Genomic DNA, 23,789 nt, shown 5'->3' with positions numbered 1-23,789 from the left:
ATATTGATGAGAAAGAAATACAAGTACTAAAAAAGACACAAAGTACAAGCCAGGGCATTATCTCTGCATGCATACCTAGAAGCAGAAGTACCCGCCTGCAATGTATCATGGGAGAAAGTACAAAACACCCACATTTTGTCAATTAAACATTACAACACACATTTTTTAGTATTACACTGCCAAAGCTATGCCAAGTGGTGTCTGTATTCTTTTGTTCTCAGCACTCATCCTGATAATACATCCCTACAGCCTCACCCCGAAAAGCTACAGATACCCTCATTTAGCTTGAATGAACGTAAAAATCCATTTCTTGGCTCACAGCATGTATTGTTTATATATATATATATTTGTTTTCATTTGACATGTTAACGTGCTTTCAAAAAAAACTCAAGGAAAAAACGTGTACTTCCAGTGAAACCTGTATGTTATTTTTCAATCAAAAATTAATGATATTAGAAATAACATAGTATATCTCCCCAACACTGGATCCAAACCCCAGTACTCCTGGCTTGACCCAATACCAACAAGGTTTTTCAACAGAAAAACTGCTTCCGATTATGTTAGTGAAAATCAAAATAATGCATTTCAATCAGCTGGAAGAATTGAATTTTCATAGCGGTTCTTTACAAAATAATGTTTTTGTTCTATTGCATGTGCATTCTAAAATGTTGCACTTCTTCTGGAAGCACGACCTGAGTTATGCTGTGACATGAGCAGCTTTCTCTGATTCAACATAAAACCACTTATTCAACATATTACAGTATGTCAAAAGAATTGTTTTAATATCTAGTAAATAGTTAATAAATTTACATTATTACTTACATATTTCAAAGATTATGCAGGCATAATGATGGAGTGAGTATAACGCTGTGCACATCACAGGTCCTCCTGCAGGTCATTTCTGCAGTTGGATCAGCTTGTGCACCAAAAAGGCATGCATTGGATTCACTTTTGATTTGCTACTTGAGTATTCGGCGATGTTTCTGCACGTATTCAGTGTCTGTCTGTTTCACTAACCATGTTTTGTGTCCTTTCATAGTGGGCTGGCAGCTCCCTCCTCAGGCTCTGTCTTTATTAGAAGTTTATTTGTAAAGTCTGTGCTTGAACCTGAATAAAATAATCATCAGTGCTTCATGTTGTGTTGGTTTCTTCATTCTCCTCCTTCATATGTAATGAGGTAGGATCTAAGCGTGCGCCATTATATCGATATACGATTTTGGAGAGCCCTTGGAAGTGGGAAAGCTCATTGAAAGCGTCCCTTATGTCATTATGACTTGTCCCTTATGACAAGTGCTGGTGAGCACACATACATTGATGCTACCCCTCAGCACTGTGGAAAGTTATGTGAACATATTGTCAGCAGTGCCTTTTCTCAAATTGTGTGTGAAAGGCTCACAAGGAGCTATTTGTGAGTGAATGTAGCTTACGTTAAAAACAACAAACCTGACAATGTATGACTATGCAAATCTAAGACTAAAGCGTCGGTCATCTTTGTGTGTATAAGGACCTGTCAAGCATATGTCATTCAATATGTGTGACTGTGTGTGTATGTAACTCAAAGCGTGCTAGCATTTCAATATAGCTGTTAATTAAAATTATACTATAAAGTGTCTTATTTACAGTTAAATAAAACAATGCATTGGGCTTTCCATTTTCACAAAGAAAGAATGTCTGAAAACTTTGAGAGTGAGCTGCCATTTTCACTAATGGCTCATATGCAGTGTCCATTTTGCACGTTCTCCATTCTCCATGCAGAATTCATGCTGGCTGTGTACTTTGCTTTCAACGATGTATGAAAAACGTTGCAATGCCATTTCACGTGAGTTTATATTTGTGTTTTGTTTAACTGAAATAATCGGAGTGCCAACAGATTTCAGATTTGCTTTCTTCTTCATCACACATATTGAACCAATGTAAGTGACTCTAAGTGTGCACTCCTGCCCTCGGAAGTGATTTACAGCTGCAATCTTCTCTGAAGACTTTAATCCCCCACCTCCCCTCATTTAGGAAGCCCCTAAAACATATTACCACCAGTTATTTGCTTTCACTTCAAGTAGTACAGAAAATAACTCTAAAATTAAAACATTTCCATTCATTGCCCTAATTGTGCAGCATATAAACATCACGGCTGTTTGCAGTAATTTAAAATAAAACGTGTCTGGCAACGGGTATGGCTAAGAAAACAAAAACAATCGTAAACATCTAAAAACAGCATGAATATATACTCAAAATTATTTAATTCCTTCTGATTACCCATTTCAATTCAAAAGAAGAAATGCAGTTTCGTGTAGAACTGAATTTTGCAATGATGATCAACAAGTCAGTCAGGAGAAAATGCAGGAACTGATCTATAGCAAAAATATTTTACTCATGTACAACTTGTATTAGCCCCTGGTTTAAAAAAAAATACAAATACTGTATACAGTAAAGTACTTCGATACACAGTATTTCTGATACATTTGATTAACTGACGGCACTGTAAAAGTCTTAAGAAACTTCCTGGGTGAAGCCAGCAAGTATTTATTAAAGGTCAGACCCCATTGCTGCACTGAGTTCTGCAGAAGACATTGAATTTGCATGGAGTGATTTCTTCATTGGACTACAAAGTTCACATTGAGATCTGCATGATCTATTTAGCAAATCCACATTGTGGGGTTAAATAAAAATGATTTTGCAATGCAAGCAGTATAGTATGAGGGGTTTTGGTAGAAGATAGACAAAATAAAAAGAGAGGGCACTGAGGAGATACCAAATCAGGCATTCATCTGCAACCAGAGGTCTTGTGGTCTCCCCTTTAATTTCTGATTGCGTATTTTACTTAATTTCCACGTTCCACAGCCGCTCCTGATGGCAATACAAATTATAGAAAGGCCAGCAGAGTCACACTTGCAAGTGGGAAGTAAGTCACTGTCACTTCCAACTGTTTTCATGAATGTGTGGATTTCAATATATACTGTATTTTAACTGTCCATTGGGTGCTTCTATCAAACATATTACGTTTAAGAAATATGAACTACAATCAGGTACAATATCAGTGTAATATCAACAAACAGCATCGCTCCGCAACAACTAACAATAGTGTATCAATTTTGAAAATCTTACTTCCGTTGATTTGAAATCTGGTGTCTATGAAAGCTACTTAAGACACCACAAGTCTATTTGGACTTGTTTTTTTGATAACCTGATGATACCCACAATGTGGTAGTGAAAATGCAATTTAGAAAATTACGTTAATACAGTGCTCAGACATAACTCTACATCCAGCTGCTCACTAGACAGCAATAGTCTACATGCACGTGTAACTGAAAATTGTTGATTTCAAAAGATTAGTAACTGCCAGGTTTTAGTTACACTTTATCTATCACAAGATGCTATGCAAAAAAAAACTGATTTTTGTTAAAAACATGAATTGTTAATATGGTTACTTTGTGACTGCAAAAGATTGAATAACCTTTTGTCACAAGATATGTTTTCCTATTTTGACAACAGCCTTTCTAATATAAGCACTTCCGTAAATCCTTCTTTACCAACCTGGAGTTCACGGACAGCCCGCTTAATGAGGTAATACCCAAGTTCTTCACCTGGAAGTCCAACATGGGCGGAAGAGATGGAGTAGAAGATAGCTGCTTTAATTTTAGTTTCATCCTCTGTTATCTCCTGAGAATTACGCTCTCCAAAAATTGTCTACAAAACAAACTGATTTTAGTAAAAACAACAATTCATATATAATTACTGTTTCATCAGCAGAGACACAATGCAGAACATAAAAACATTAACAGAATGAATGGCTACTCTCCCTGCTAACACTATGGTGCAATAAAAGCATACATTATTTTGAAATTAGTAATTTATCCAAGTAAAGTTAAACATAAGGCAGCCATACAAACATCAGGTCAAACTTTATATGAAGTACAGTCCTCAGTGTTAATCCTAATACAGTATGTAAAATGTTAAATTTGTAGATGACACCAAAAACAGAAGGAATACTAAGGAAGCAGGAGAAATAATATAAAAGAATTACATAATCTTCAAAACTGATGATACATTAGGAAATTTCAGTTTAGTGTAGTGTGAAGTGATTCATGCAAGAAAAAGGAACATTAATTAGAAGTACAAGATAATTACCAATGAAGAATACTCTTTAACACTAGAGTTACCTCGTAGATCCGGCCCACCTTAAATCCCATTGCACCTCTCCGTCGGCGTCTTTTGTCCTGTAAATGTGTCGATAAAGACAAGCAGCCTGGTATCCCATCCCCCCACCGCCGCAGAACATTCACAAAGTTCTCCCAGCTCATGCCTTGATTGATTATCTGGGAGTGACTGAACTGCTGGAGTTTTAGAGTGGAAATAATAGATTGTTATTTGGAACACACGCATTTCATGTCTGTTCCGTTTCTACAGTAATCTGTGTAAACACATTGTTAAAACAGAAACATTTGTCATATTTTAGTAGTAAATGACAAAATGTTGGTATAAACTATATAATGTATGACGCCTGAAGTCCAAAGATCAAATAAACACTTTCACAAAAGGTTCAAGGATAAAACAGCTTCCGTGGTGTAGCGCTAAGATTTGCTGTCTCAGAGCGCAGCAGGCCTAAGAGACCCGAGTTTGATTTCTCGCTGGGGTGAAAGTGTTATTCATTTATTTTTTTTTACCTCAAACGGACATAAAATTTATAAATTGGTATGCACTGTCAGTTAATGAGATTGTTATTTTTCCATGTGGGATGCTCCTTTTAAAATATTTTTTAACAATTGAGACTGCAATTAACATGAACAAGTGTCCTTATAACTGTTCTTATTTTTAAGTTCTGTAAGACACACACTCTCAGACAGATCACTGAATAATGCACAGACAGAAGTTGATAAATAGATAGATAGATAGATAGATAGATAGATAGATAGATAGATAGATAGATAGATGTGAAAGGCGCTATATAATAGATAGATAGATAGATAGATAGATAGATAGATAGATAGATAGATAGATAGATAGATAGATAGATAGATAGATAGATAGATAAATAGATAGATAGATAGATAGATAGATAGATAGATAGATAGATAGATAGATAGATAGATAGATAGATAGATAGATAGATGTGAAAGGCACTATATGACAGGTGCTGCAGAAAGACAAGCAGGCAGTGAGAGTACACTCACATGTGAAAGGCACTAGATAAATGGATAGATAGGGAAAGCACTTATATAATCGGTAGACAGAGAAAGCACTAGACAGATACAACAGTATTAGCTATATGGTAGTTTCGTTTTATATATAATGTATATTTATTTTACAACTCAGAGAATTGTCAAAAAGAAATACTTTAAATCATATATCAATCGACACACGCTACACGCAGGCAAGCGGGCAGTGAGAGTGGAGATAGATGTGAAAGACGCTAGATAGATTGTATACAACAGGCAAAAATAGTAACCACTTGATAACAGTATTAGCTGTAATGAATGATAGCATGAATTAATCAACAGAATTAACTGTGATTGATCGACATTTTAAACTTAACGATTTAATTAAGAAAAAAAGCCAGCACGCAAAAAGCAGACGCTTGCAAGCAGGCAGGCAGGTAGAACAGCGAAGGTTAAAAAGAAAAACAAACACTTTCTCCTCAGCAGGGAATCAAACTCGTGTCTCGGAGGCATGGCAGGCCTGCTGTTCTCTAATACAGAAAATCTTAACGCTACACCATGGAAGCTGTTGTATCATTCTTGAACCTTTTGTGAAAGTGTTTATTTTATCTTTGGAAATCAGGCTTCACACATTCTATAGTTCATGCCTACATTGTGTAACATTTATTACTAAAATATGAAAAACTTTGCTTTAACAATGTGTTTACACAGATTACTGTAGAAACGGAACAGACATGAAATGCATGTTTTCCAAATAACGATCTATTATTTCCACTCTAAAACTCCAGCAGTTGATTCACTCCCAGATAATCCAACAAGGCATGAGCTGGGAGAACTTTGTGAACGTTCTGTGACGGTGGGGGATGGAATAGCCGGCTACTTTCTGCTCGTCTTAATCGGCACATTTAGAAGACAAAAGACGCTGGCAGAGATGTGCGAACAGATTTAAGGTGGGCCGGATGTACGAGTTTTTTCGTAGACTCTGGTAATTCTAGTGTTAACAAGTTCATTTGAGTGTAAACAAGTGTCATGATGGAGGTGTAGGTGTGTGCTGTGGCCTAATGTGTGTTCAGGGGTTCTGTCTGCACTCTCCACATTTGCTCCCACCCAGGTCTGAACTTTAGCATAACTTTGCACACCACCTGTTCTAGAAGATTTTGAAATTAAAATGGAGGAGATTCTATGTACTGTGACAGATAATGTTTCTAATATGTTAAGCACAATTGAGAAAATGAATAAAGTAGATGAAGAAAGTGACAAACAGATATTAGAAGACGACAGTTCTGCAAGTATTGGAGAAAGTAAAATTTTGGATAACACTGCTGAAGAATCATCTAAGATTACTGCTATTCAACATATGCATTGTGCTGTTCATACTCTGCAACTTGCAATAAGAGATGGACTGAAAGATCGTCATGCAGCTACTCTCATTGGCAAATTGAGGCAAGTAACTGTTGCAGCCAGGGCTCCTAAAACAGATGCCATTTTGAAAAGACATACAGGAAAAGGAGCCATTTTGGATCAAACAACACGCTGGGGAAGCACTTATTTGATGGTAAAGTGTTTGCTTGAACTAAAAGATTTTCTTAAAGAACTGGACAATGAAAATGTTTTAATAACTGAAAGCCAGTGGGCACAAGTAAAAAAACTTGAAAGTCTACTTTCTTACCCCTTTACTGTCACCAAGAGATTGCAATATGAAGATTTAACACTGGTAAATTTTTTCTTGGAATGGAAGAGCTTGATATATTATTGCCTCAACAAAAGTGGAGGGTTAATAGATGATGGCATCATATCTTCAATGAAGAAAAGACAGACAGAGTCTTATACTAGATAATCAAATCTTGTTAGCTGCTATTGATGTTGATCCAATGAGCTGAATTTTGTTGAGCACTGACCAGATTGCTAAAGGCGAAAAGGCCCTCTATGATGTTGCAGTTCACCTGAAGGGATTACTACCACCTGAAACACCACCACTGGATGAAGCTATGAGCACTGGCAACTCAGGATCATTCTCTTCAAATTAAGAATAAGACTTTGATTCCTACTTGGACAAAATGGAAGTTTCAAAAGCAAAGCGACGTCACCTATGTACTTGCGCTGTTACTCGGATCGGGTGGTTGTTAGAGCGCGTGAGTTTATTCAGTGCAGCACACAACGCACATGTTGATCTTTTTTTCTTTCAGTACATGTGCCTTCCCTGTTTATTTCTATATCTAGTGACTTCTCTATCTGTCTGTCTATTATGCAGTGCTCTGTCTGTCTATGTCTTATGGATTTTAAAAATAACAGTTATAAAGACACTTGTTCATGTTAATTGCAGTCTCAATTGTTAAAAATAATATTTTAAAAGGAGCATCCCACATGAAAATACAACGATCTGACTGACTGACTGACCGCGCATACCACTTTATATGGTTAAAAAGAAAAAAAAATAACACTTTCTCCCCAGTGGGGAATCGAACTCGGGTCTCTGAGGAGCAACGGGCCTGCTGTGCACTGATTGGCTGAGCAGTCTGTGTCAACTATCCGCGACTGGCCAGTCGGTGGCGGGATGGAATAGCCATCTACTTGCAGCTTGTCTTTAATTGGCATTGGCAATTCTAGTGTTAAGAGCTTCTATGAAAGAGGATCTGGCATAATCAATTTTGTTTCTTAGAAAACTGCATTGAGTTAACTTTGGATTGCATTTAAAAGCTATTCTACTCTACAACTGTATGCCAAGTTTAATATATAAACTGTTTTTTGTTCATGTAGTTAAGCTTTGTTTTTGTTTTAAAACTACCAAAGAATATGGTTTATATTTTTTGAACGGGTAAAGTTCCTGTTCCTGATTTTTATGCAGGCTACTACTTTATAGCCACTTGAGAAAAACAATAAATCAAACCTTATTGTTTTCATTTTTTTGTTTGCCAATGCGGTAGAGAGTCAGCTTCCTAGCCAGTAGTTATGTGGTTAAATGACGTGTATGTTGCCTTCCTTCAGCCAACATGAAAATACATCAGCATATTAAATACAGAGGAGTCGGAGAGTCGGAGTCAGAAGTACCGGAAACTAAGGAATCTGAGTCGGAGTCAAAGAATTTATCTAGCAACTCCACAGCCCTGTTAACAACGGCCACCACCACTACTGTTAGCCGACAGGGTGCTGGCAGAAATTGGACTACTGTTGGCCGAAGAAGGAGAAGAAGAGGGGAGATGTGTCTGGAGGCAGAAGGACAGGAGGAAGGTAAAGAGAGTAGAACTGAGGGTAGAAACTTTGAATGTTGGCAGTATGACTGGTAAGGGAAGAGAGTTAGCAGATATGATGGAGAGAAGGAAGGTTGATATATTGTGAATGAAGAGATTAAATGGAAGGGGAGTAAGGCCAGGTGGATCAGAGGGGGATTCAAATTGTTCTATCGTCGTGTGGATAGGAGGAGAAATGGAGTAGGAGTTATTCTGAAGGAACAGCATGTCAAGAGTGTTCTGGAGGTGAAAAGAGTGTCAGGCAGAGTGATGACTATGAAGCTGGAAATTGGAGGTGTGATGATGAATATTGTTAGTGCATATGCACCACAAGTTGGGTGTGCAATGGGTGAGAAAGAAGATTTTTGGAGTGAGTTGAATGAAGTGATGAGCATTGTACCCAAAGGACAGAAAGTGATGATTGGAGTGGATTTCAATGGACATGTTGGTGAAGGGAACAGTGGAGACGAGGAGGTGATGGGTAGGTATGGTGTCAAGGAGAGGAATAAAGAAGGGCAGAGGATAGTTGATCTTGCCAAAAGGATGGACATGGCTGTGGTGAATATGTATTTTAAGAAGAGGGAGGAACATAGGGTGACATACAAGAATGGAGGAAGGTAGATTGTATCCTATGGAGAAGAGTTGGTCTGAAGGATATTGAAGACTGCAAAGTGGTGGCAGGGGAAAGTGTAGTTAAGCAGCATAGGATGGTGGTCTGTAGGATGATGTTGGAGATTAAGAAGGAGAGGAGGAGAGGGAGGGCAGAGCAAAGGATCAAATGGTGGAAGTTGGAAAAGGAAGACTGGAAGGTTGAGTTTAGGGAGGAGGTAAGACAGGCACTGGGGTGGCAGTGAAGAGTCACCAGACAGCTGGGAAACTACAGCAGATGTAGTAAGGGTGAAAGCAAGAAGGGTGCTTGATTGACTTCTGGACAGAGAAAGGAGGAAAAGGAAACCTGGTGGTGGAATGAGGAAATACATGAGAGTATACAGAGGAAGAGGATGGCAAAGAAGAAGTGGGATGGTCAGAGAGATGCAGAAAGTAGACAAGAGTACGAGGAGAAGGCTAAAGAAAAGGCGTAAGATGATTTTGTATGAGAGGTTGGACACTAAGGAGGGAGAAAAGGACCGGTGGGCGAGACAGAGGGACCGAGCTGGGAAATATGAACAGCAGGTTAGGGTGATAAAAGATAAAGATGGAAACATACTCACAAGTGAGGAGAGTGTGTGGAGCAGATGGAAGGAGTACTTTGAGAAGCCACATGGAGGTGGGATTACATCAGGGATCGGCTCTGAGCCCTTTCTTATTTGCAATGTTGATGGACAAGTTGACAGATGAGATTAGACAGGAGTCCCCGTGGACTCTGATTTTTGCTGAAGACATTGTGATCTGTAGCGAGAATAAGGAGCAGGTCGAGGAGACCGTGGAGAGTTGGAGGTTTGCTCTAGAGAGGAGAGGAATGAAGGTCAGTAAGAACAAGACAGGATACATGTGTGTGAATGAGAGGGAGGTCAGAGGAATGGTGACAATGCAGGGAGTAGAGTTGGCGAAGGTGGATGAGTTTAAATACTTGGGATCAACAGTATGGAGTAATGGGGAGTGTGAAAGGGAAGAGAAAAAGAGTGCAGGCAGGGTGGAATGGGTGGAGAAGATTATCAGGAGTGATTTGTGACAGACGGGTATCAGCAAGAGTGAAAGGGAAGATCTACAGGACAGAAGTGAGACCAGCTATGTTATATGGGCTGGAGATGGTGGCACTGACCAGAAAGCAGGAGACAGAGCTCGAGGTGGCAGAGTTAAAGATGTTAAGAAAATCTTCAGCTAACAACTACATGAAAAAAGTAGGTTATGGTATATTGTTTATTTCTGGACTAGCCTGGCAATACCAACTCATTTATTTGTCTTTATTATTACTGTATTACGTCCATAACCTTACCTTCCCATTGTTCCTGATGCAATCAATATTTTGCTCACATACAGTACTAGTATGAAAGACTTTCTTACCTGAATATTGTCAGGGATCTCCTCTGTGAGAGCTACATGTAAAAACAATAAAGGTTCTCCTGGCATTGCCCCATTGGTGAAGGCATAACATCTTCTGTAAGGCCCTACTCTGTGTTTAATGTCAGTCCAATTTCTTACTGGATAAAAACGCTCATATCTGTGGATGAATAAAAGTATTCAGAAAAATACTATCAGTGAAAACATATTCAATGCATGTATTTATCAGAATAATAATACAGATGTAGTCAGGTCAGGTCAGGTCAGGTTGGGGAGCATGCACCAGTACAGCACTTAGCCTCACCCACCACATGATAAAACAGCTTGGGATCCTGGAAAGCAATTCCCAAGGCAGACAAGCGGTCCAGTCCCACCCTCCAGAAATGACCTTCTATTTGCCAGAGCCAGGTATTACGTGCATGTCTGTGGATCCAACAATGAGGATCCTGTGAGCCAAAATGTACCAAATGCCCACTGTGCTGTAACCAGTGCTTCTTCACAATGTGGGTTGTGTGCCTCATTTGGGACTCCGTGAGCAACCACTCATTCAACACAAAGTCAAGACAAAGGTACCTAAGGATTCTCTGAAGAGAAACAGTACCTGGGGAGTCTAGTCTTTATCTCAGGTCACTGGACAGCTTCCATGTCTTCTAACCATTTAGCAAAACTGGAAGCACCAGGACTCTTAAGACTTGCACATTCATCCTTTTTCAAAGATATCGAGTGCACCACACACCCCCTTTCCAGCATCCTCATTACCCCATGTTCTCCCAATCTGTCTACTGACTTCATGGAAGTCCCCAGAAACATGAATATGGCTGCCAAGGTAAGTAAACCTCTTGACAAGGTTGAATCTCTCTCCGCAGACAGACACACTGCTGATGGCTGTGCCCAAGAGGTCATTAAAGGACTGGATCTTGGTTTTTATCCAGGACACTAGCTTGCCCAGACACACAGACTCCTCATTCAGCCTCAAGAGCCCCAATCAGAGCCTCCTTTGACTCCTTGAACATCACAGCACTGTCAGCAAAGTCAAGATCAGTGAATCTTTCTTCAATAACAGATGGCCCATAGCCACTGGACCCCAAAACCCTGCCCCAGTGAACACAAGCATTGAATAAGGTATGAGAGAGAACACACTCATGATAAATCCCAGAGTCAATTGGGAAAAATGCAGAGGTTCTGCCTCCGCTCTGCACAGCACACACACTATCAGTGTACAGGCCAGCCATGACATCCAGTAACTGTGTGGGGATCCTGCAAAGTCTCAGGATGTCCCACAGGGCAGTTCAATAAACTCAGTCAAACGCTTAATAAAAATTGACAGAGGCAGAAACTTTGATGAGAACCCTCAGTGCCAGGATGCGGTAGATGGTAGACTTCTTAGGTATAAAACCAGACTGCTCTGGTTGCTGGTAGGTGAGCAAGTGATCATAGATCCAATACGAGGAAGAACCGATCAAGGACCTTACCCTTGCACCAAGAGCATTGTTGTCCCCCTGTAGATGCCACAATCCAGGCGATCACCCTTCCCTTTCCAGATAGGGACGACAAGTCCCATTTTCCAGTCAGTTGGGATGATGCCCAACTCCCACAGAAGATGTCAGGAGGACAGCCTTACCACCGGCCTGGAGAAGTTCACCCCAGATACCACACATCCCTGCAGCCTTCCCTACCTTCAGAGGGTTCACCAATATGCAATCTCAGTGAGATTGGGTGGTTCATAGATAATTGGAGGATCAGCCTCAAGAACCATCACCCCAGAGATATCTAGCATTTTAGCAGGAGGATCAGCTTTAAAACTAGAATCCCTGAAGCTTGTGTTTTTTTTCATTGTCTCTGACCGCCATAAAATTTTCCTGACATATGCCAAGAAGCTTGCACTTACTATCACTGCGCTAAAAGCCTGGTTTTGTTTTGCAAATGTGTGATTTAGCAGAATGAAGCTTGCTACACCTCATCCCCATTCAGTCAGATGAAGGCATCACCCTGCTGGAATCCTCACTGCTGAAGTCTGCGTTGAAGTGTTTATCTGGCGATGCGCTTGTAAGGAATTAAATAGGTAATGAAATACTGTGATTTAAAATACATACAATTTATGTGTGTTCCGTGCCTACAACAATCTGTGTAACTACAGAATGACAGCGTGTGAGGCAAGAAATTCACGTTAAGTGATGTATGAAACCCAAATGTCCAAGAAACACTTTCACAAAAGGTATAACAAAACAAGTATGCTTTTACTCAAGAATAAGACTGAAGAAAAAGAAATTGCTCAATTGACATGTTGTAGAAGCCCAACTATCAGTCAGTGCAAAGTAAAAGACCTTTGCATATGTGTGTGTTTGCATGTTTCATTTTCAACCAGTTGTCACAGTGGTAACTCTGCTCTCTCACAGATCCGTGCAGATAGTGCAGTGGTTAAGCTACCACCTACTAATGGCGAGGTAATAGTTTCAAATCCAGTGTCATCTCTGTATTTACCTCTTTGAGTAGTATCTCCATGCTGCTGATTGACTGTGATGCATCTCCAGCTGAGTGTTCTTGTGTTTTCCGTTTTGTTCCTCTTAACCCTTAAACCGCCACAACAAGCTATAGTCGTTTCCCAGTGCCATTTGTGAGCATGCAGGAGCTGACTTAAAAGCCTGAACAGCACCTGTCCTTTTTGGCTGATTGCTTTGTTTCTCTCTCCTCCCTAAGACATTCTCTGCTTCTGTTGGGGTTGTGCTCCCCTAAGATGTTTGTCTATTCTTTAATGGATAACTAACTGCATAACTTTAAGCTACATTATTGGTATGAACATGTGCTATATAAATAAATGTTGTTGTTGTTGTACTGAGCTTGTTTTACTTCTGAAAGAGACATGTTTGTTTGTTTGAAGTGTTTGAATAAAGTTCCTGTCTCTACAATCTCCTGTGTTTCTGTGCAATTCTGTGACCCAAGCGTGACACCACGCGGCCTCGCTGTCTCTGGGATTGAGACAGCGTCCGCGTTTACCTCTGTGTGTTTGCGTGCTGCCAGTTCAAGTGAAGTTGGCTTGGTGATTTACTTAATTTCATCCATGGTTCCAGTAGTGTTTTAAATAGTTTTTACAGTTCATTAACAGTGTGTAAAATGATTAGTGTTGCAGTAATTGTGATGCTCTGTGCATGAAAAAAATTGTGTTCCATTAAAATTTTACTTTTTCTTTGTGAATTGTGACATTTACGGTGCACAAAAAGTATTTGGCATCCAGGGATGCATTAACCCCCAAGCATGTGGCAGTTTAAGGGTTAAAGCCCCAAGATGCAATCAAAACGCCCTGCACCGTCTAAGGCTTCTGGCAATGAAAACGGACTTGCATGAACTACAGTACATATAGCGGTAACATCGGTACAGTATTTTACATTCTAGTACTGCGGGAGACATAGCAGTACAGTATACAGGTTTACCTTTACATTCTTTATTTTAGGTAATGTATTAAGCTGAGTTTGAAATTAAAGTTAGGTGTTTTTTGGGGGCATATTTAGAGTTTAAACTATAAAAATAGGCTTTTTTTTAACCGCATACAAAATTCACGGTTTTTCACAATTCACAGGTGCTCTAGGAATGTAACCCCCATGAATTTTGGGGGTGTACTGTACTTGTAAAAGATGTTACTATTCCACACACACTGTCATTCATATCAACATGTCATTAGAATGATTTTTTTTAAATTGTTTTATTCTTTAATAAAGCTTAATTTGAACGATTTTTTACTCAGTTTTATTCTTGGATTCTTGAATAAAAAAAATCATTCAAATGTTATGTTGATGTGAATGTACGTGTGCGAGGAAAACTAACATTCACCATAGACACTGCGGTGTCTGTTTGCTCAACAAGATACCAAGAAGAAATAATTGGGCTGCGTTTGTGTGTCTCGAGGAGTACCCGCGATTGAACCGATTATGAGAGAGCAGTTCTTCCCTCTGCACCAGAGAGTTTGGCTTCTCTTTTTACACATTGCCAGTAACATGTAAATTGAACAATTTATTTTTCTTCAGTTATATTCTTCAATTAAAGTTCTTCAATAAAAGCACCGCTTGTGAAAGTGTGTATTTGATATATGGACTTCAGTCTTCACACATTATAAACTTCATGCCACCATTTTGTCAATTATTACTATAACATGAAAATGTTTCTGTTTTAGTTATGTGTTCAACATTTCTTGCTTTGCATTTCCTGTAATCCTACATTTACACAGATCGTTGCAGGCACTGAACACAGATGAAATGTATGTATTCCAAATAACGATATATTATTTACCCTAGACAACTCCAGAGACTTTAGCTCTGAGAATTTTGCTCCTGACTTGACTTCAGCTGCTGAGTGAGCAGGGTACCTGCTGCTTGTGCTGATAGACACGTTTGCAAAGCAAAGACGCCGATGAGGAGGTGCAAGTGAATTTAAGGTGGCCCGGCATTCTGAATATTCAGGAATTCTAGTGTTAAACAGCTGCTCAAAGTAGCCAGCTCAGCGGGTCACAAATGCTGCATCATCAGTAAGAACCATTCCTTTACCCACCCTGACTGTAACCCTCTGAGGAACAGATTCACGCAGGACGTGGGTTACTAGACCATAGGTGGTATGTCACTTGCACACAGATTCCTCTAGCAAGGGCCTCCTTATCTGCCCTCAGAGCCCTTGCAGCCATCCTTCTCAGTTCCAGGTACAGACTGGAGTTTCCATTAAGCCGTGCACTGTGACTCCTCTCGATGATATCCAGGGTGCCCTGCGAGATGAAATACCTCCTTCTGGAAACACTGGTAACACCAACACAACCCTTAGCAACCTTCAGGGTCTTGTCATGGAAGGTCTGCCACATCACATTAGGATCAGCAGATGCACCCAAGTCTGCAAGTCCCTTACACAAATTGCATGCAAACTCATCAGAAACAGCCTGATCTTGGAGTCTGACCAAGTCCAGCATTATTCTCCTAATAGGTGGTAGCCTAGTGGACCTAAGCTGGATATTCAGAGTAGCAACAACAATTGTCAGAATTCACAAACTAGGCACTTCTGTAGACCCTGTAGTTCTGTAGGAGCCTCCAGCGTCTCAATCCTCATAGCCAGCTCTATCAGTGCCACTGGTCACACTGAAGTCACCCATGACCAGAGGAGTGTCACCTCACAGGCACCCATTAACCACCGAGTGAAGGTGTGAATACAATGTCTCCCTCACCATGCTTGGAGCACACACTGAGAGAATAGAAAAGGCACCCAGAGAGTGCCTTAAGTCTCATTATGTACTGGAGTGACATCGGACACCATTGGAAGGAACCAATCCAACACAGCATCAGCTAGTCCATACAGTAAGTCTCACAGCCATCTGAGTGACCAGACCAATAACAGGTGTGCCCACCTACAGAGATCTGGCCAGTCCCAGGTCTGCATACCTCAGAGAGTGCAGATGCAATGGAACAGTCAATATATATAACCTCACAGAAAACAAAGTAAAGTTTAAACTCTTTATGTACAACTGTAATACCATTTTTGTGATCCTTTTAAATAGAGTAATGAACCTCATATCTAAGTCAAGTCAAATAAAAATAGGATCAAATGTAGTGCAGATCCATCTTCTAGAAGATGACTTTAACAGGAATAGTAAAGAAATACGTTAAAAGAAAAACACGAAGGTGTGTTGGGGTCAGGAGGTTGTTGGCCAACTTTTAATATACTGTAGATTCAGTGATGTTCTTCTTTGCAGAGCTAATTTATTGTATACTTTTCATGTAATTGTTATTATACTCCACAATGAACATTTTTTTTAATTGCAAGATTTTTTTTGTCTTTGATGTTATGAACTGTAATTCATGTTCTTTCTGAGTATTTTTTTATATTGCCAAAATATATTCTGCATCAGAAATCAAAAGATGCTTAGCTGTCTTCAAAGTTGCAGGTCATGGTGAATCACGAAAAAACAAGTGGAGACAGGTTGTTGTATTAAGAGAACTGTGCTTTAAAATAAGTGAATTAGCCACCCCAATAGTTAGACACAGTCTGATACTGGTACACATTAAGGCCCAGACAGACAGTAAGGTTTAATTGTTCATTACTCAGTGTTATCACTAAAATGGGTGTGTGTGTGTGTGTATATATATATATATTTAGCTAAACGAAACACAACTTGAGGCATGATCAAAAAGAAAGCATGAATAAAAAAAGAAAATTAAACCCTGCTGCAGTCCCTCTCTGGGACTGTCTGCCAGGTGGGATGGCTTACCCAATTGCCCACCTCTCCTGTATACAATACAATACAATTTATTTTTATATAGCCCAAAATCACACAAGAAAAGCCGCAATGGGCTTTAACAGGCCCTGCCTCTTGACAGCCCCCCAGCCTTGACTCTCTGAGAAGACAAGGAAAAAACCTTGTAGGTTAAAATGGAAGAAACCTCCGGAAAGGCAGTTCAAAGAGAGACACCTTACCAGGTAGGCTGGGCATGCACTTGGTGTCAAAAAGAAGGGGGTCAAATACAATACAATACAATACAATACAATACACAGAACAGAACAAATCCTTAATACAGTACACAAATAAAAAATATTACAAGTATGGCGCAGAATTTAACAGTAGATGATATCAAATAGGGCGGCATGGTGGTGCAGTGGGTAGTGGTGCTGCCCGTCTGGGCTCACTTCCCGGGTCCTCCCTGTGTGGGGTTTGCATGTTCTCCCCGTGTCTGCATGGGTTTCCTCCCACAGTCCAAAGATATGCAGGTCAGATGCATTGGCAATCCTAAATTGTGCTTGGTGTGTGTGTGTGTGCCCTGTGTTGGGCTGGCGCCCTGCCCAGGGTTTGTTTCCTACCTTGCTCCCTCTGTTGGCTGGGATTGGCTCCAGCAGACCCCCGTGACCCAGTAGTTAGGATATAGCGGGTTGGATGATATCCCGTAATATGATTTGGATTTGTTTAGAGTTCTGGAGACCTCGACCATCAAGCTGCCTCCCCCATTTGGCCAATCCACAGCTGAAACAGCACTGGGCCAGCCAATCCTATTGTGTATCACAATGAACAAACACTCCAAAACTTACCTCCCATCCTTGTCTCCAACTAACATTTATTTTCCTCTGTTCTTCCAGACAGCTACCTAGCCCAACTTATCTGCCACTTTAATTTCAAATGTAAACCGACTAGAAGTGACCTTTAAGGCCCATCGTAGAGTTATTTCCTGGATTCACAAGTGGTCTCTGAAACACCTATTGGCGTCTCACAGAGATATCTTTCATAGTCTCCTTTATTTCGGTACCCTTGAACCTTAATTTAGACGTGGACAGGCATCATTCATTCCATTTTGCCCTATGCAGGCAGTCCCCAGGTTACGTACGAGAGAGGGACTGTAGGTTTGTACTTAAGTTGAATTTGTATGTAAGTCAGAACAGGTCCATTATTTTAAAAACGCTATTATTGACCGACTGTAACCAAGTGCTCTGCCAATGAATGATGGAGTTTCACCTCTCTGTGACCTTTTTATTATTTCGACTTTATTTTCTATGGTGATGGTTTTTCTCTTCTTTACTGTATCACCAGCACTTGCATCAGATTTGTGTTTCAGAGACATTGTTGAAGGGTGAAGACAAAAGGTTAAGATGCGCTCTTCTGCACAGCACTGGACACGCGATCACAGCAGGAAGGCACCCGTCGTCAGCACGTCTGGCGTATGAACGAGAGACAACTTCCTGCTATGTGCGTAACAGAACAAGCAGGCATGCTATTGAGAATGAATGGGGGTGGTGAGGGGGGGTTCACCACCTGCCCACCACACAGTCACCTCCACTACAGTATGCTGCCTGCAGCGTCCGACCACTGAGAACGAACACGGTGCAGCCAAAGGCGGGTAGTGAATCGCCCACCACCATTCAACAGGCAGCCACCCGAGGCACACTACAATGGCCTCTGTTCAGCCACAGCCGGGTCACCGCTTGCAGCATTATGAGCCGCACCACCGAGAACGAACGGGGCAGCTGTGTGTGGTGGGCGGGCAGTGAAACACCCCCCCCATCCGCTCTATCCAGCCTGTGTCCAGTCAGGAGCAGTAGTTGCGGTGGCGTAGTGGATGGGCAGCGAACCGTCCCATCAAGCCTCTGTCCTGCGCACGAGAGATCGCTGTGGCCTTGGTGACTATGGACCACGGGAGGGACACTACACTACACTGCACTGCGCGAGCAGCAAAATCACACCCCTTCAGCCACCGCTTGCAGCGTCCCCAGGCCGAAGATGACAGAGTGGCCGTTTCTGAGGCACATGCGTCACAGCTGCGGCCCCGTTTGTAAGTCGTAGGTCGGATGTCTGTAACCTGGGGACTACCAGTATAAGGATTAATATCATTTAAAATTTTACAAAGTACACAGCACTGCAAGCTCAGACTTTCTAAAAGTTACCCAAGAATAGAATCCACCTTTGAGAGTAGATACCATGCAACCGCCTTCCTTGGCCACATACGTATATTTTTTGTTTTAGCTCAGTCCTCGACTCAGACTTTACTGGACATTTATTTTACTCTGGTGTCAGATGACTTGATACTTCAAAACACTGACTCTCTTGTTGCCCTCTTTGGAATAATCCATTACAAAATTTCTGTTTCACTGTTTCATATTACTTTTTCCTAACCGTTTCAGTCTAAACCTTTCATGAAGCTCAAATCATATTGTTATACTGGATTTGAAATCGACACCAGCAGGGTGTATGCAGTTTATCTTTTTACTGCAATGCATGTCTTTGCAACTGCAATATAGCAATATACTGTATAGACCTCTCCAGAGACTCAGCATCTCTTTCCCTAAAGTGGTGCTAATGAAGAACATTGATAAATAGGTGGCTGTAAAGGGTGAGAGGCCATTTGTGAAACAAACCATGCTAAAAAAAATGGATACTTACTGACTAATTTTCTGAAGCAGCTCGCAAGGGGATTTCCATGTGATTCTCTCAAGTTTCAGCAGTCCAACAGAAAACCACTCCAATATCATGCTCTTCAAAATGCTATTCAGGCCCTAGAAAAAGGGGGGGGATCTTAATTTTTTATATTTCTACTAAAAATAATTTTATACCATTTATCTCAGATAAATGCTGGAAAGACAACCTTTTACTTTTAAGCGGGTTTAGTAGTATCAGGCCAATACGTAAAAGAATTGCACACAATATGACCAATCTGTACCTGAACATTTTTAGTTCCTACAATTCAAATTGAAATTCAAAAGTGCAGTATACTGGTTTTAGGTAATATGTGATGTGCTTGTCAAAGGCCTTCAGTAAACCTGAGCTCTGTTTAAAGATCTAATTTGACAGAACGATACGCAGCATTAATACGACCATTAAGAGTGGTCTGTGTGCATCACAGTGTGTAAAGGCTCAGTTGGTGATGTAATCTCAAAGTAGTTCATGCCTTCCTTTATTCATTGAATGAACTTACTGCCTTTAAAGGAGAATCACCATAAATTTACAATCGTTCTTATATAGTAAGAAATGCATTCTAAAAAATCCAAATGTCCATGGCAAACAAAAATCTTTATCTAGTTTACATGATTGGAAAAAAATCATCATCATCCAGATTTCATGCACATTGTAAATATCAAAGTGGATTTATTTTCAAAAATATGGAGATAAAAAAAAATGTAAACACAAAAATTTTAAGATGTAAATATCTAATTATTACTGTATGCTCTGTTAAAACTAGGAAACCCTGTGCACATAAAATAAACCTTAAGACATCGCTCTATAAACACCAGTCAGCCATAGCATTAAAACCACTAGCAGGTGTGGTGAATACCATTGAGTACCTCATGACAATGGCACCTGACAAGAGTGGGATATAACAGGCACCAAGTGAACAGTCAGTTCTTGAAAGTGAAGTGTGAGAAGTAGGAAAAATGGGCAAATGGAAGAATCTGAGCGCAGAGCCAAATTGTGATGGCTAGATGACTGGGGCAGAGCATCTCCAAAATGGCAGATCTTGTGGAATATTCTCAGTATGCAGTAGTTAGTACCTACCAAAAGTGGTCTGACATAGGACAACTGGTGAACCACTCAGATGACCATGGGGAGCAAAGACTAGCCAGTATGGTTCATTCCCAAAGAAGAGCTACTGTAGCACAGATTGCTGAAAAACTTGATGCTGTCCGTGAGAGAAAGGTGTCTGAACACATAGTGTGTATCATCTGGCTGAGTATTGGGCTACATAGCCACAGACTGGTCAAACTACCCAGGCTCTCCCTTGTCCACCACTGGCATGTGAGCATCAGAACTTGACCATGAAGCAATGGAAGCAGGTGGCCTGGTGTGATGAATATTTCCTTTTAGATCATGTGGACCGCCAGGTGTGGATGTTGTTGTTTGTTTTTTTGGGAAAGAGATGGCAGCAGGATGCACAATGGGGAGAAGTCAAGTTGGCAGATGTTGTGTGATGCTCTGGGAAATCTTCTGCTGGGAAACCTTGGGTCCTGCTATTTATGTAGATGTAACTATGACACACACCACCTACCTAAAGATTGTTGTTGACCGTGTTGTATAACTCTCTATGGCAACAGTATTCCACGAGTGCAATGGCCTCTTTCAGCAGGATGAAGCACCCTTCCACACTACCAAAATTGTTCAAAATCTCAATCCGATGGAGCATCTGTGGGATGTGCTAGAAAATCACATCTGATCCATAGAGGCCCCACCTCACAACCTTCAGGACTTAATGGGTCTACTGCTAGCATCTTTGTGCCAGATACCATAGGACATCTTCAGAGGTCTTGTGGAGTCCATGCCTTGATGGGCAGCAGCTGCTTTGGCAGCACGAGGGAGACCAATGCAGTATTAGGCAGGTGCTGATGGGGAGTACAGTACATTAAACAAAGTATGATGGTGATCACTCTTTCAGTTTTACCAAATAGCCGCACTTCCACTTACTAACAAGTGTCACAGATGTCCGGGGACACTGCCCAGCCGGGACACCTAGATAGTCCCCGACTTGGACAATGTTACTCCTCGGCCACGAGAGGGCAGCAGCCCGGGGCTATTTGGGGGCCACAGGGACGGAGCTGGGACGCTCTTTATGAGAGGACGTGGCCACCACCAGGGGGTGCCCGGACAGTTAAAGAAGCCTGGATGGCAGCACTTCCGCCACACCAGGAAGTGACGTCAAGGGGAACACCTGGGGCTCATCCGGGTCATAATAAAAGGGGAAGCCTCCCTCCAGTAGAGGAGCCAGAGTTGGGAGGAAGGAGACGAAGCTTGTGAGGAGGAGGAGGAAGGAGGTCAAGAGAGAGAGAAAGAGAAAGAAGAAGAAGAAGATGACAGTGGAGAGAGTTGGTGTGAGAACATTGTGGTGCAGTGAAAAAAAAATAAACAAGTGTGTTTTGGACATTCTGGTTTCGGTCTGTCTGTGTCTGGGGGTACGCTTTCCACACAAGACACAAATGAAGCTATAGTAATGCTAATCTTTTTCTAGGTGAAGTGATCTTTGCTGCTTTATCATATCTGTTTATCTCTAAATAGAAGCACTTGTAAAATGAAATTCCCAAACTAAACTTCAGATTAATGTAGCTGCATAATCTAGTTTACATGATGATTAGTTCGAAACTCACGGCATTTATAATACCATTAATAAAAAAATCTCAGCTTACAAAACCATTGTCACGCATGGGCGAGTAGGAGGCGCGGCGGACCAAATCGCGAAGGGCGTTGTCGGTAGGGAATGGCGGGGTACTAACCTTTCTGCTCTCTCTTTCAGGAAAAAGGCGGCTCCACCACTATAACCTGACCGCACCACGTCCACTTCCGCCCTTCCTCCGCCATCTTCCCTGACGTCACGAATCCCGTCATCCCTCACGCCTCCTTCCCAGCATTCCTCCACTTCCGGCTCCTCCTATATAAAAATGGCCGCCGGCGCATGTGAAGGCGTCGGCGCATAAGCAGAGTGTTTTGTTTATCATTTGACCATATTGTAAAAGTGAAATTTAAGTTGTTACAGTATACGGGGCCGGAAACCCCAACCCTTTATGCTGTGTTGTCTTCTTTATTTCTACAGTGGCGTAGCCGGCAGGATAACTGCACTGAAGAAGCGAGATATGACTAAAAGGCAGGACCTCAACACCGTGCTGCAGGGCATGAATGCCCAGATCCAGTCCCTGCAGCAAGCACAGGCTACTACTACCGGGCGCTGGAGGCGCGGCGAAACTTCGCGGATGCCGAGAGGTAAGGGCGAACCGCCTCGTCAAAACCTCCGTCCCTTGTACCGATGGCGGAGGCGGGCGACATCGAGTCCTACTTGGGGATCTTTGAGAGGGCGGCACCGGAGCAGTGGCAGCGGTCAGTGGGCGTCCCTTCTGGCGCCCTACCTAAAGGGGCCAGCGCGCTATTATTATGACCTCCCTGAGGAGGAGGCGCGGACTATAAGCTCCTGAAGCGGGAGATCCTGGCGCTACGGCATTACGCCGAGCCAGCAGGCGAGTGAATGGCGGGGCTGGCAGTTTGACCCCGAGAAGCCGGCCCGAGCACAGGCCTTCGACTTCTGGGGCAAAATGGGCCGGTGGCTACGGCCCGAGGGCCCTCAAGCCCGGAAGGTCGTTGAACAGGTGGCCTGTGAGGGCCTGGTCAACGCACTGCCCGGCCCCCTCGCCCAGCAGGTTCGGCGCCACCCCTATACGGACATGCCAGGACTCCTGGAAGTCCTGGAGCGCCAGCTCGCGGTCTTCCGAGCGGGGGGGCAGAAAGGCAAGCTCGCGGGATCCGGCGGGGCGGCGGCCACCCCGAGCCCTCTCGGCGCGCTGCAGAAGCACCTCCCAGAGCCCGAGAAAAGCCGGCCTCTCCGCGCTGTTACAAGTGTGGGGAGACCGGCCACCTGCTACCAACCTGCCCGCTGAACACCCCCATGGAGCCGATGGACTGCACCTGGACCTCGGCGGAAAGGTACTGTACTCCGCCGCACCCCTTGGCAAGTCCGAACACGGGAGTGGTGTTAGTAAACGGGCACTCGGTGGTGGCTCTCTTCGACTCCGGCAGCAACATAACCATTGTCGCTCGCCGTTATGTCTTACCGCGACAGTGGCTAAACAAACATGTACGGGTCACTTGTGTACAGGGAGAGACCAGGGCTTACCGTTCCGCAGCATGTTATCTTTCCTGGAGGGGGGATTTGTCCAAACTGATGGTCGCGGTGTTGCCCGAACCCCCCTTTCCAGTGATCCTGGGACAAGACTGGTCACAAAGAAAAAGCGGTAAGCCACGCACCACTCCTGGGGCCTCACTGGGTCTGGCTATGGAGGGACAAGGCACCCTTCCCGCGGTCTCCACGCCATGCACTAAGGCAAGCCAAAATGGCGCAGGCACAAGGGGGGTGGTTTCTCAGGCCACGCGCCCTGAGCCGGGACCTCCCACCGGCGAAGGGACGAGCCAAGGAGCACATCCCCC

At 42.4% G+C, this 23,789-nt stretch overlaps 1 protein-coding gene across 1 annotated transcript in view; it reads right to left on the bottom strand.

Annotated features, from left to right (window-relative positions):
• The window catches only part of LOC120517137 (malonyl-CoA decarboxylase, mitochondrial-like), a 49,520-nt gene that overhangs the window by 11,413 nt on the left and 14,318 nt on the right, over window positions 1-23,789 (bottom strand). Inside the window, exons 2-4 of the mRNA XM_039739287.1 lie at window positions 19,275-19,387; window positions 10,385-10,541; window positions 3,532-3,684 (exon numbers count right to left, since the gene is read on the bottom strand). Coding sequence (XP_039595221.1) covers window positions 3,532-3,684; window positions 10,385-10,541; window positions 19,275-19,387 — 423 coding nt within the window. The remainder of the gene's footprint in view (window positions 1-3,531; window positions 3,685-10,384; window positions 10,542-19,274; window positions 19,388-23,789) is intronic.

Source organism: Polypterus senegalus, chromosome 1 (assembly GCF_016835505.1).
Source record: "Polypterus senegalus isolate Bchr_013 chromosome 1, ASM1683550v1, whole genome shotgun sequence".
NCBI lineage: Eukaryota > Metazoa > Chordata > Cladistia > Polypteriformes > Polypteridae > Polypterus > Polypterus senegalus.
This window is presented reverse-complemented; position numbering and strand designations above follow the sequence as displayed.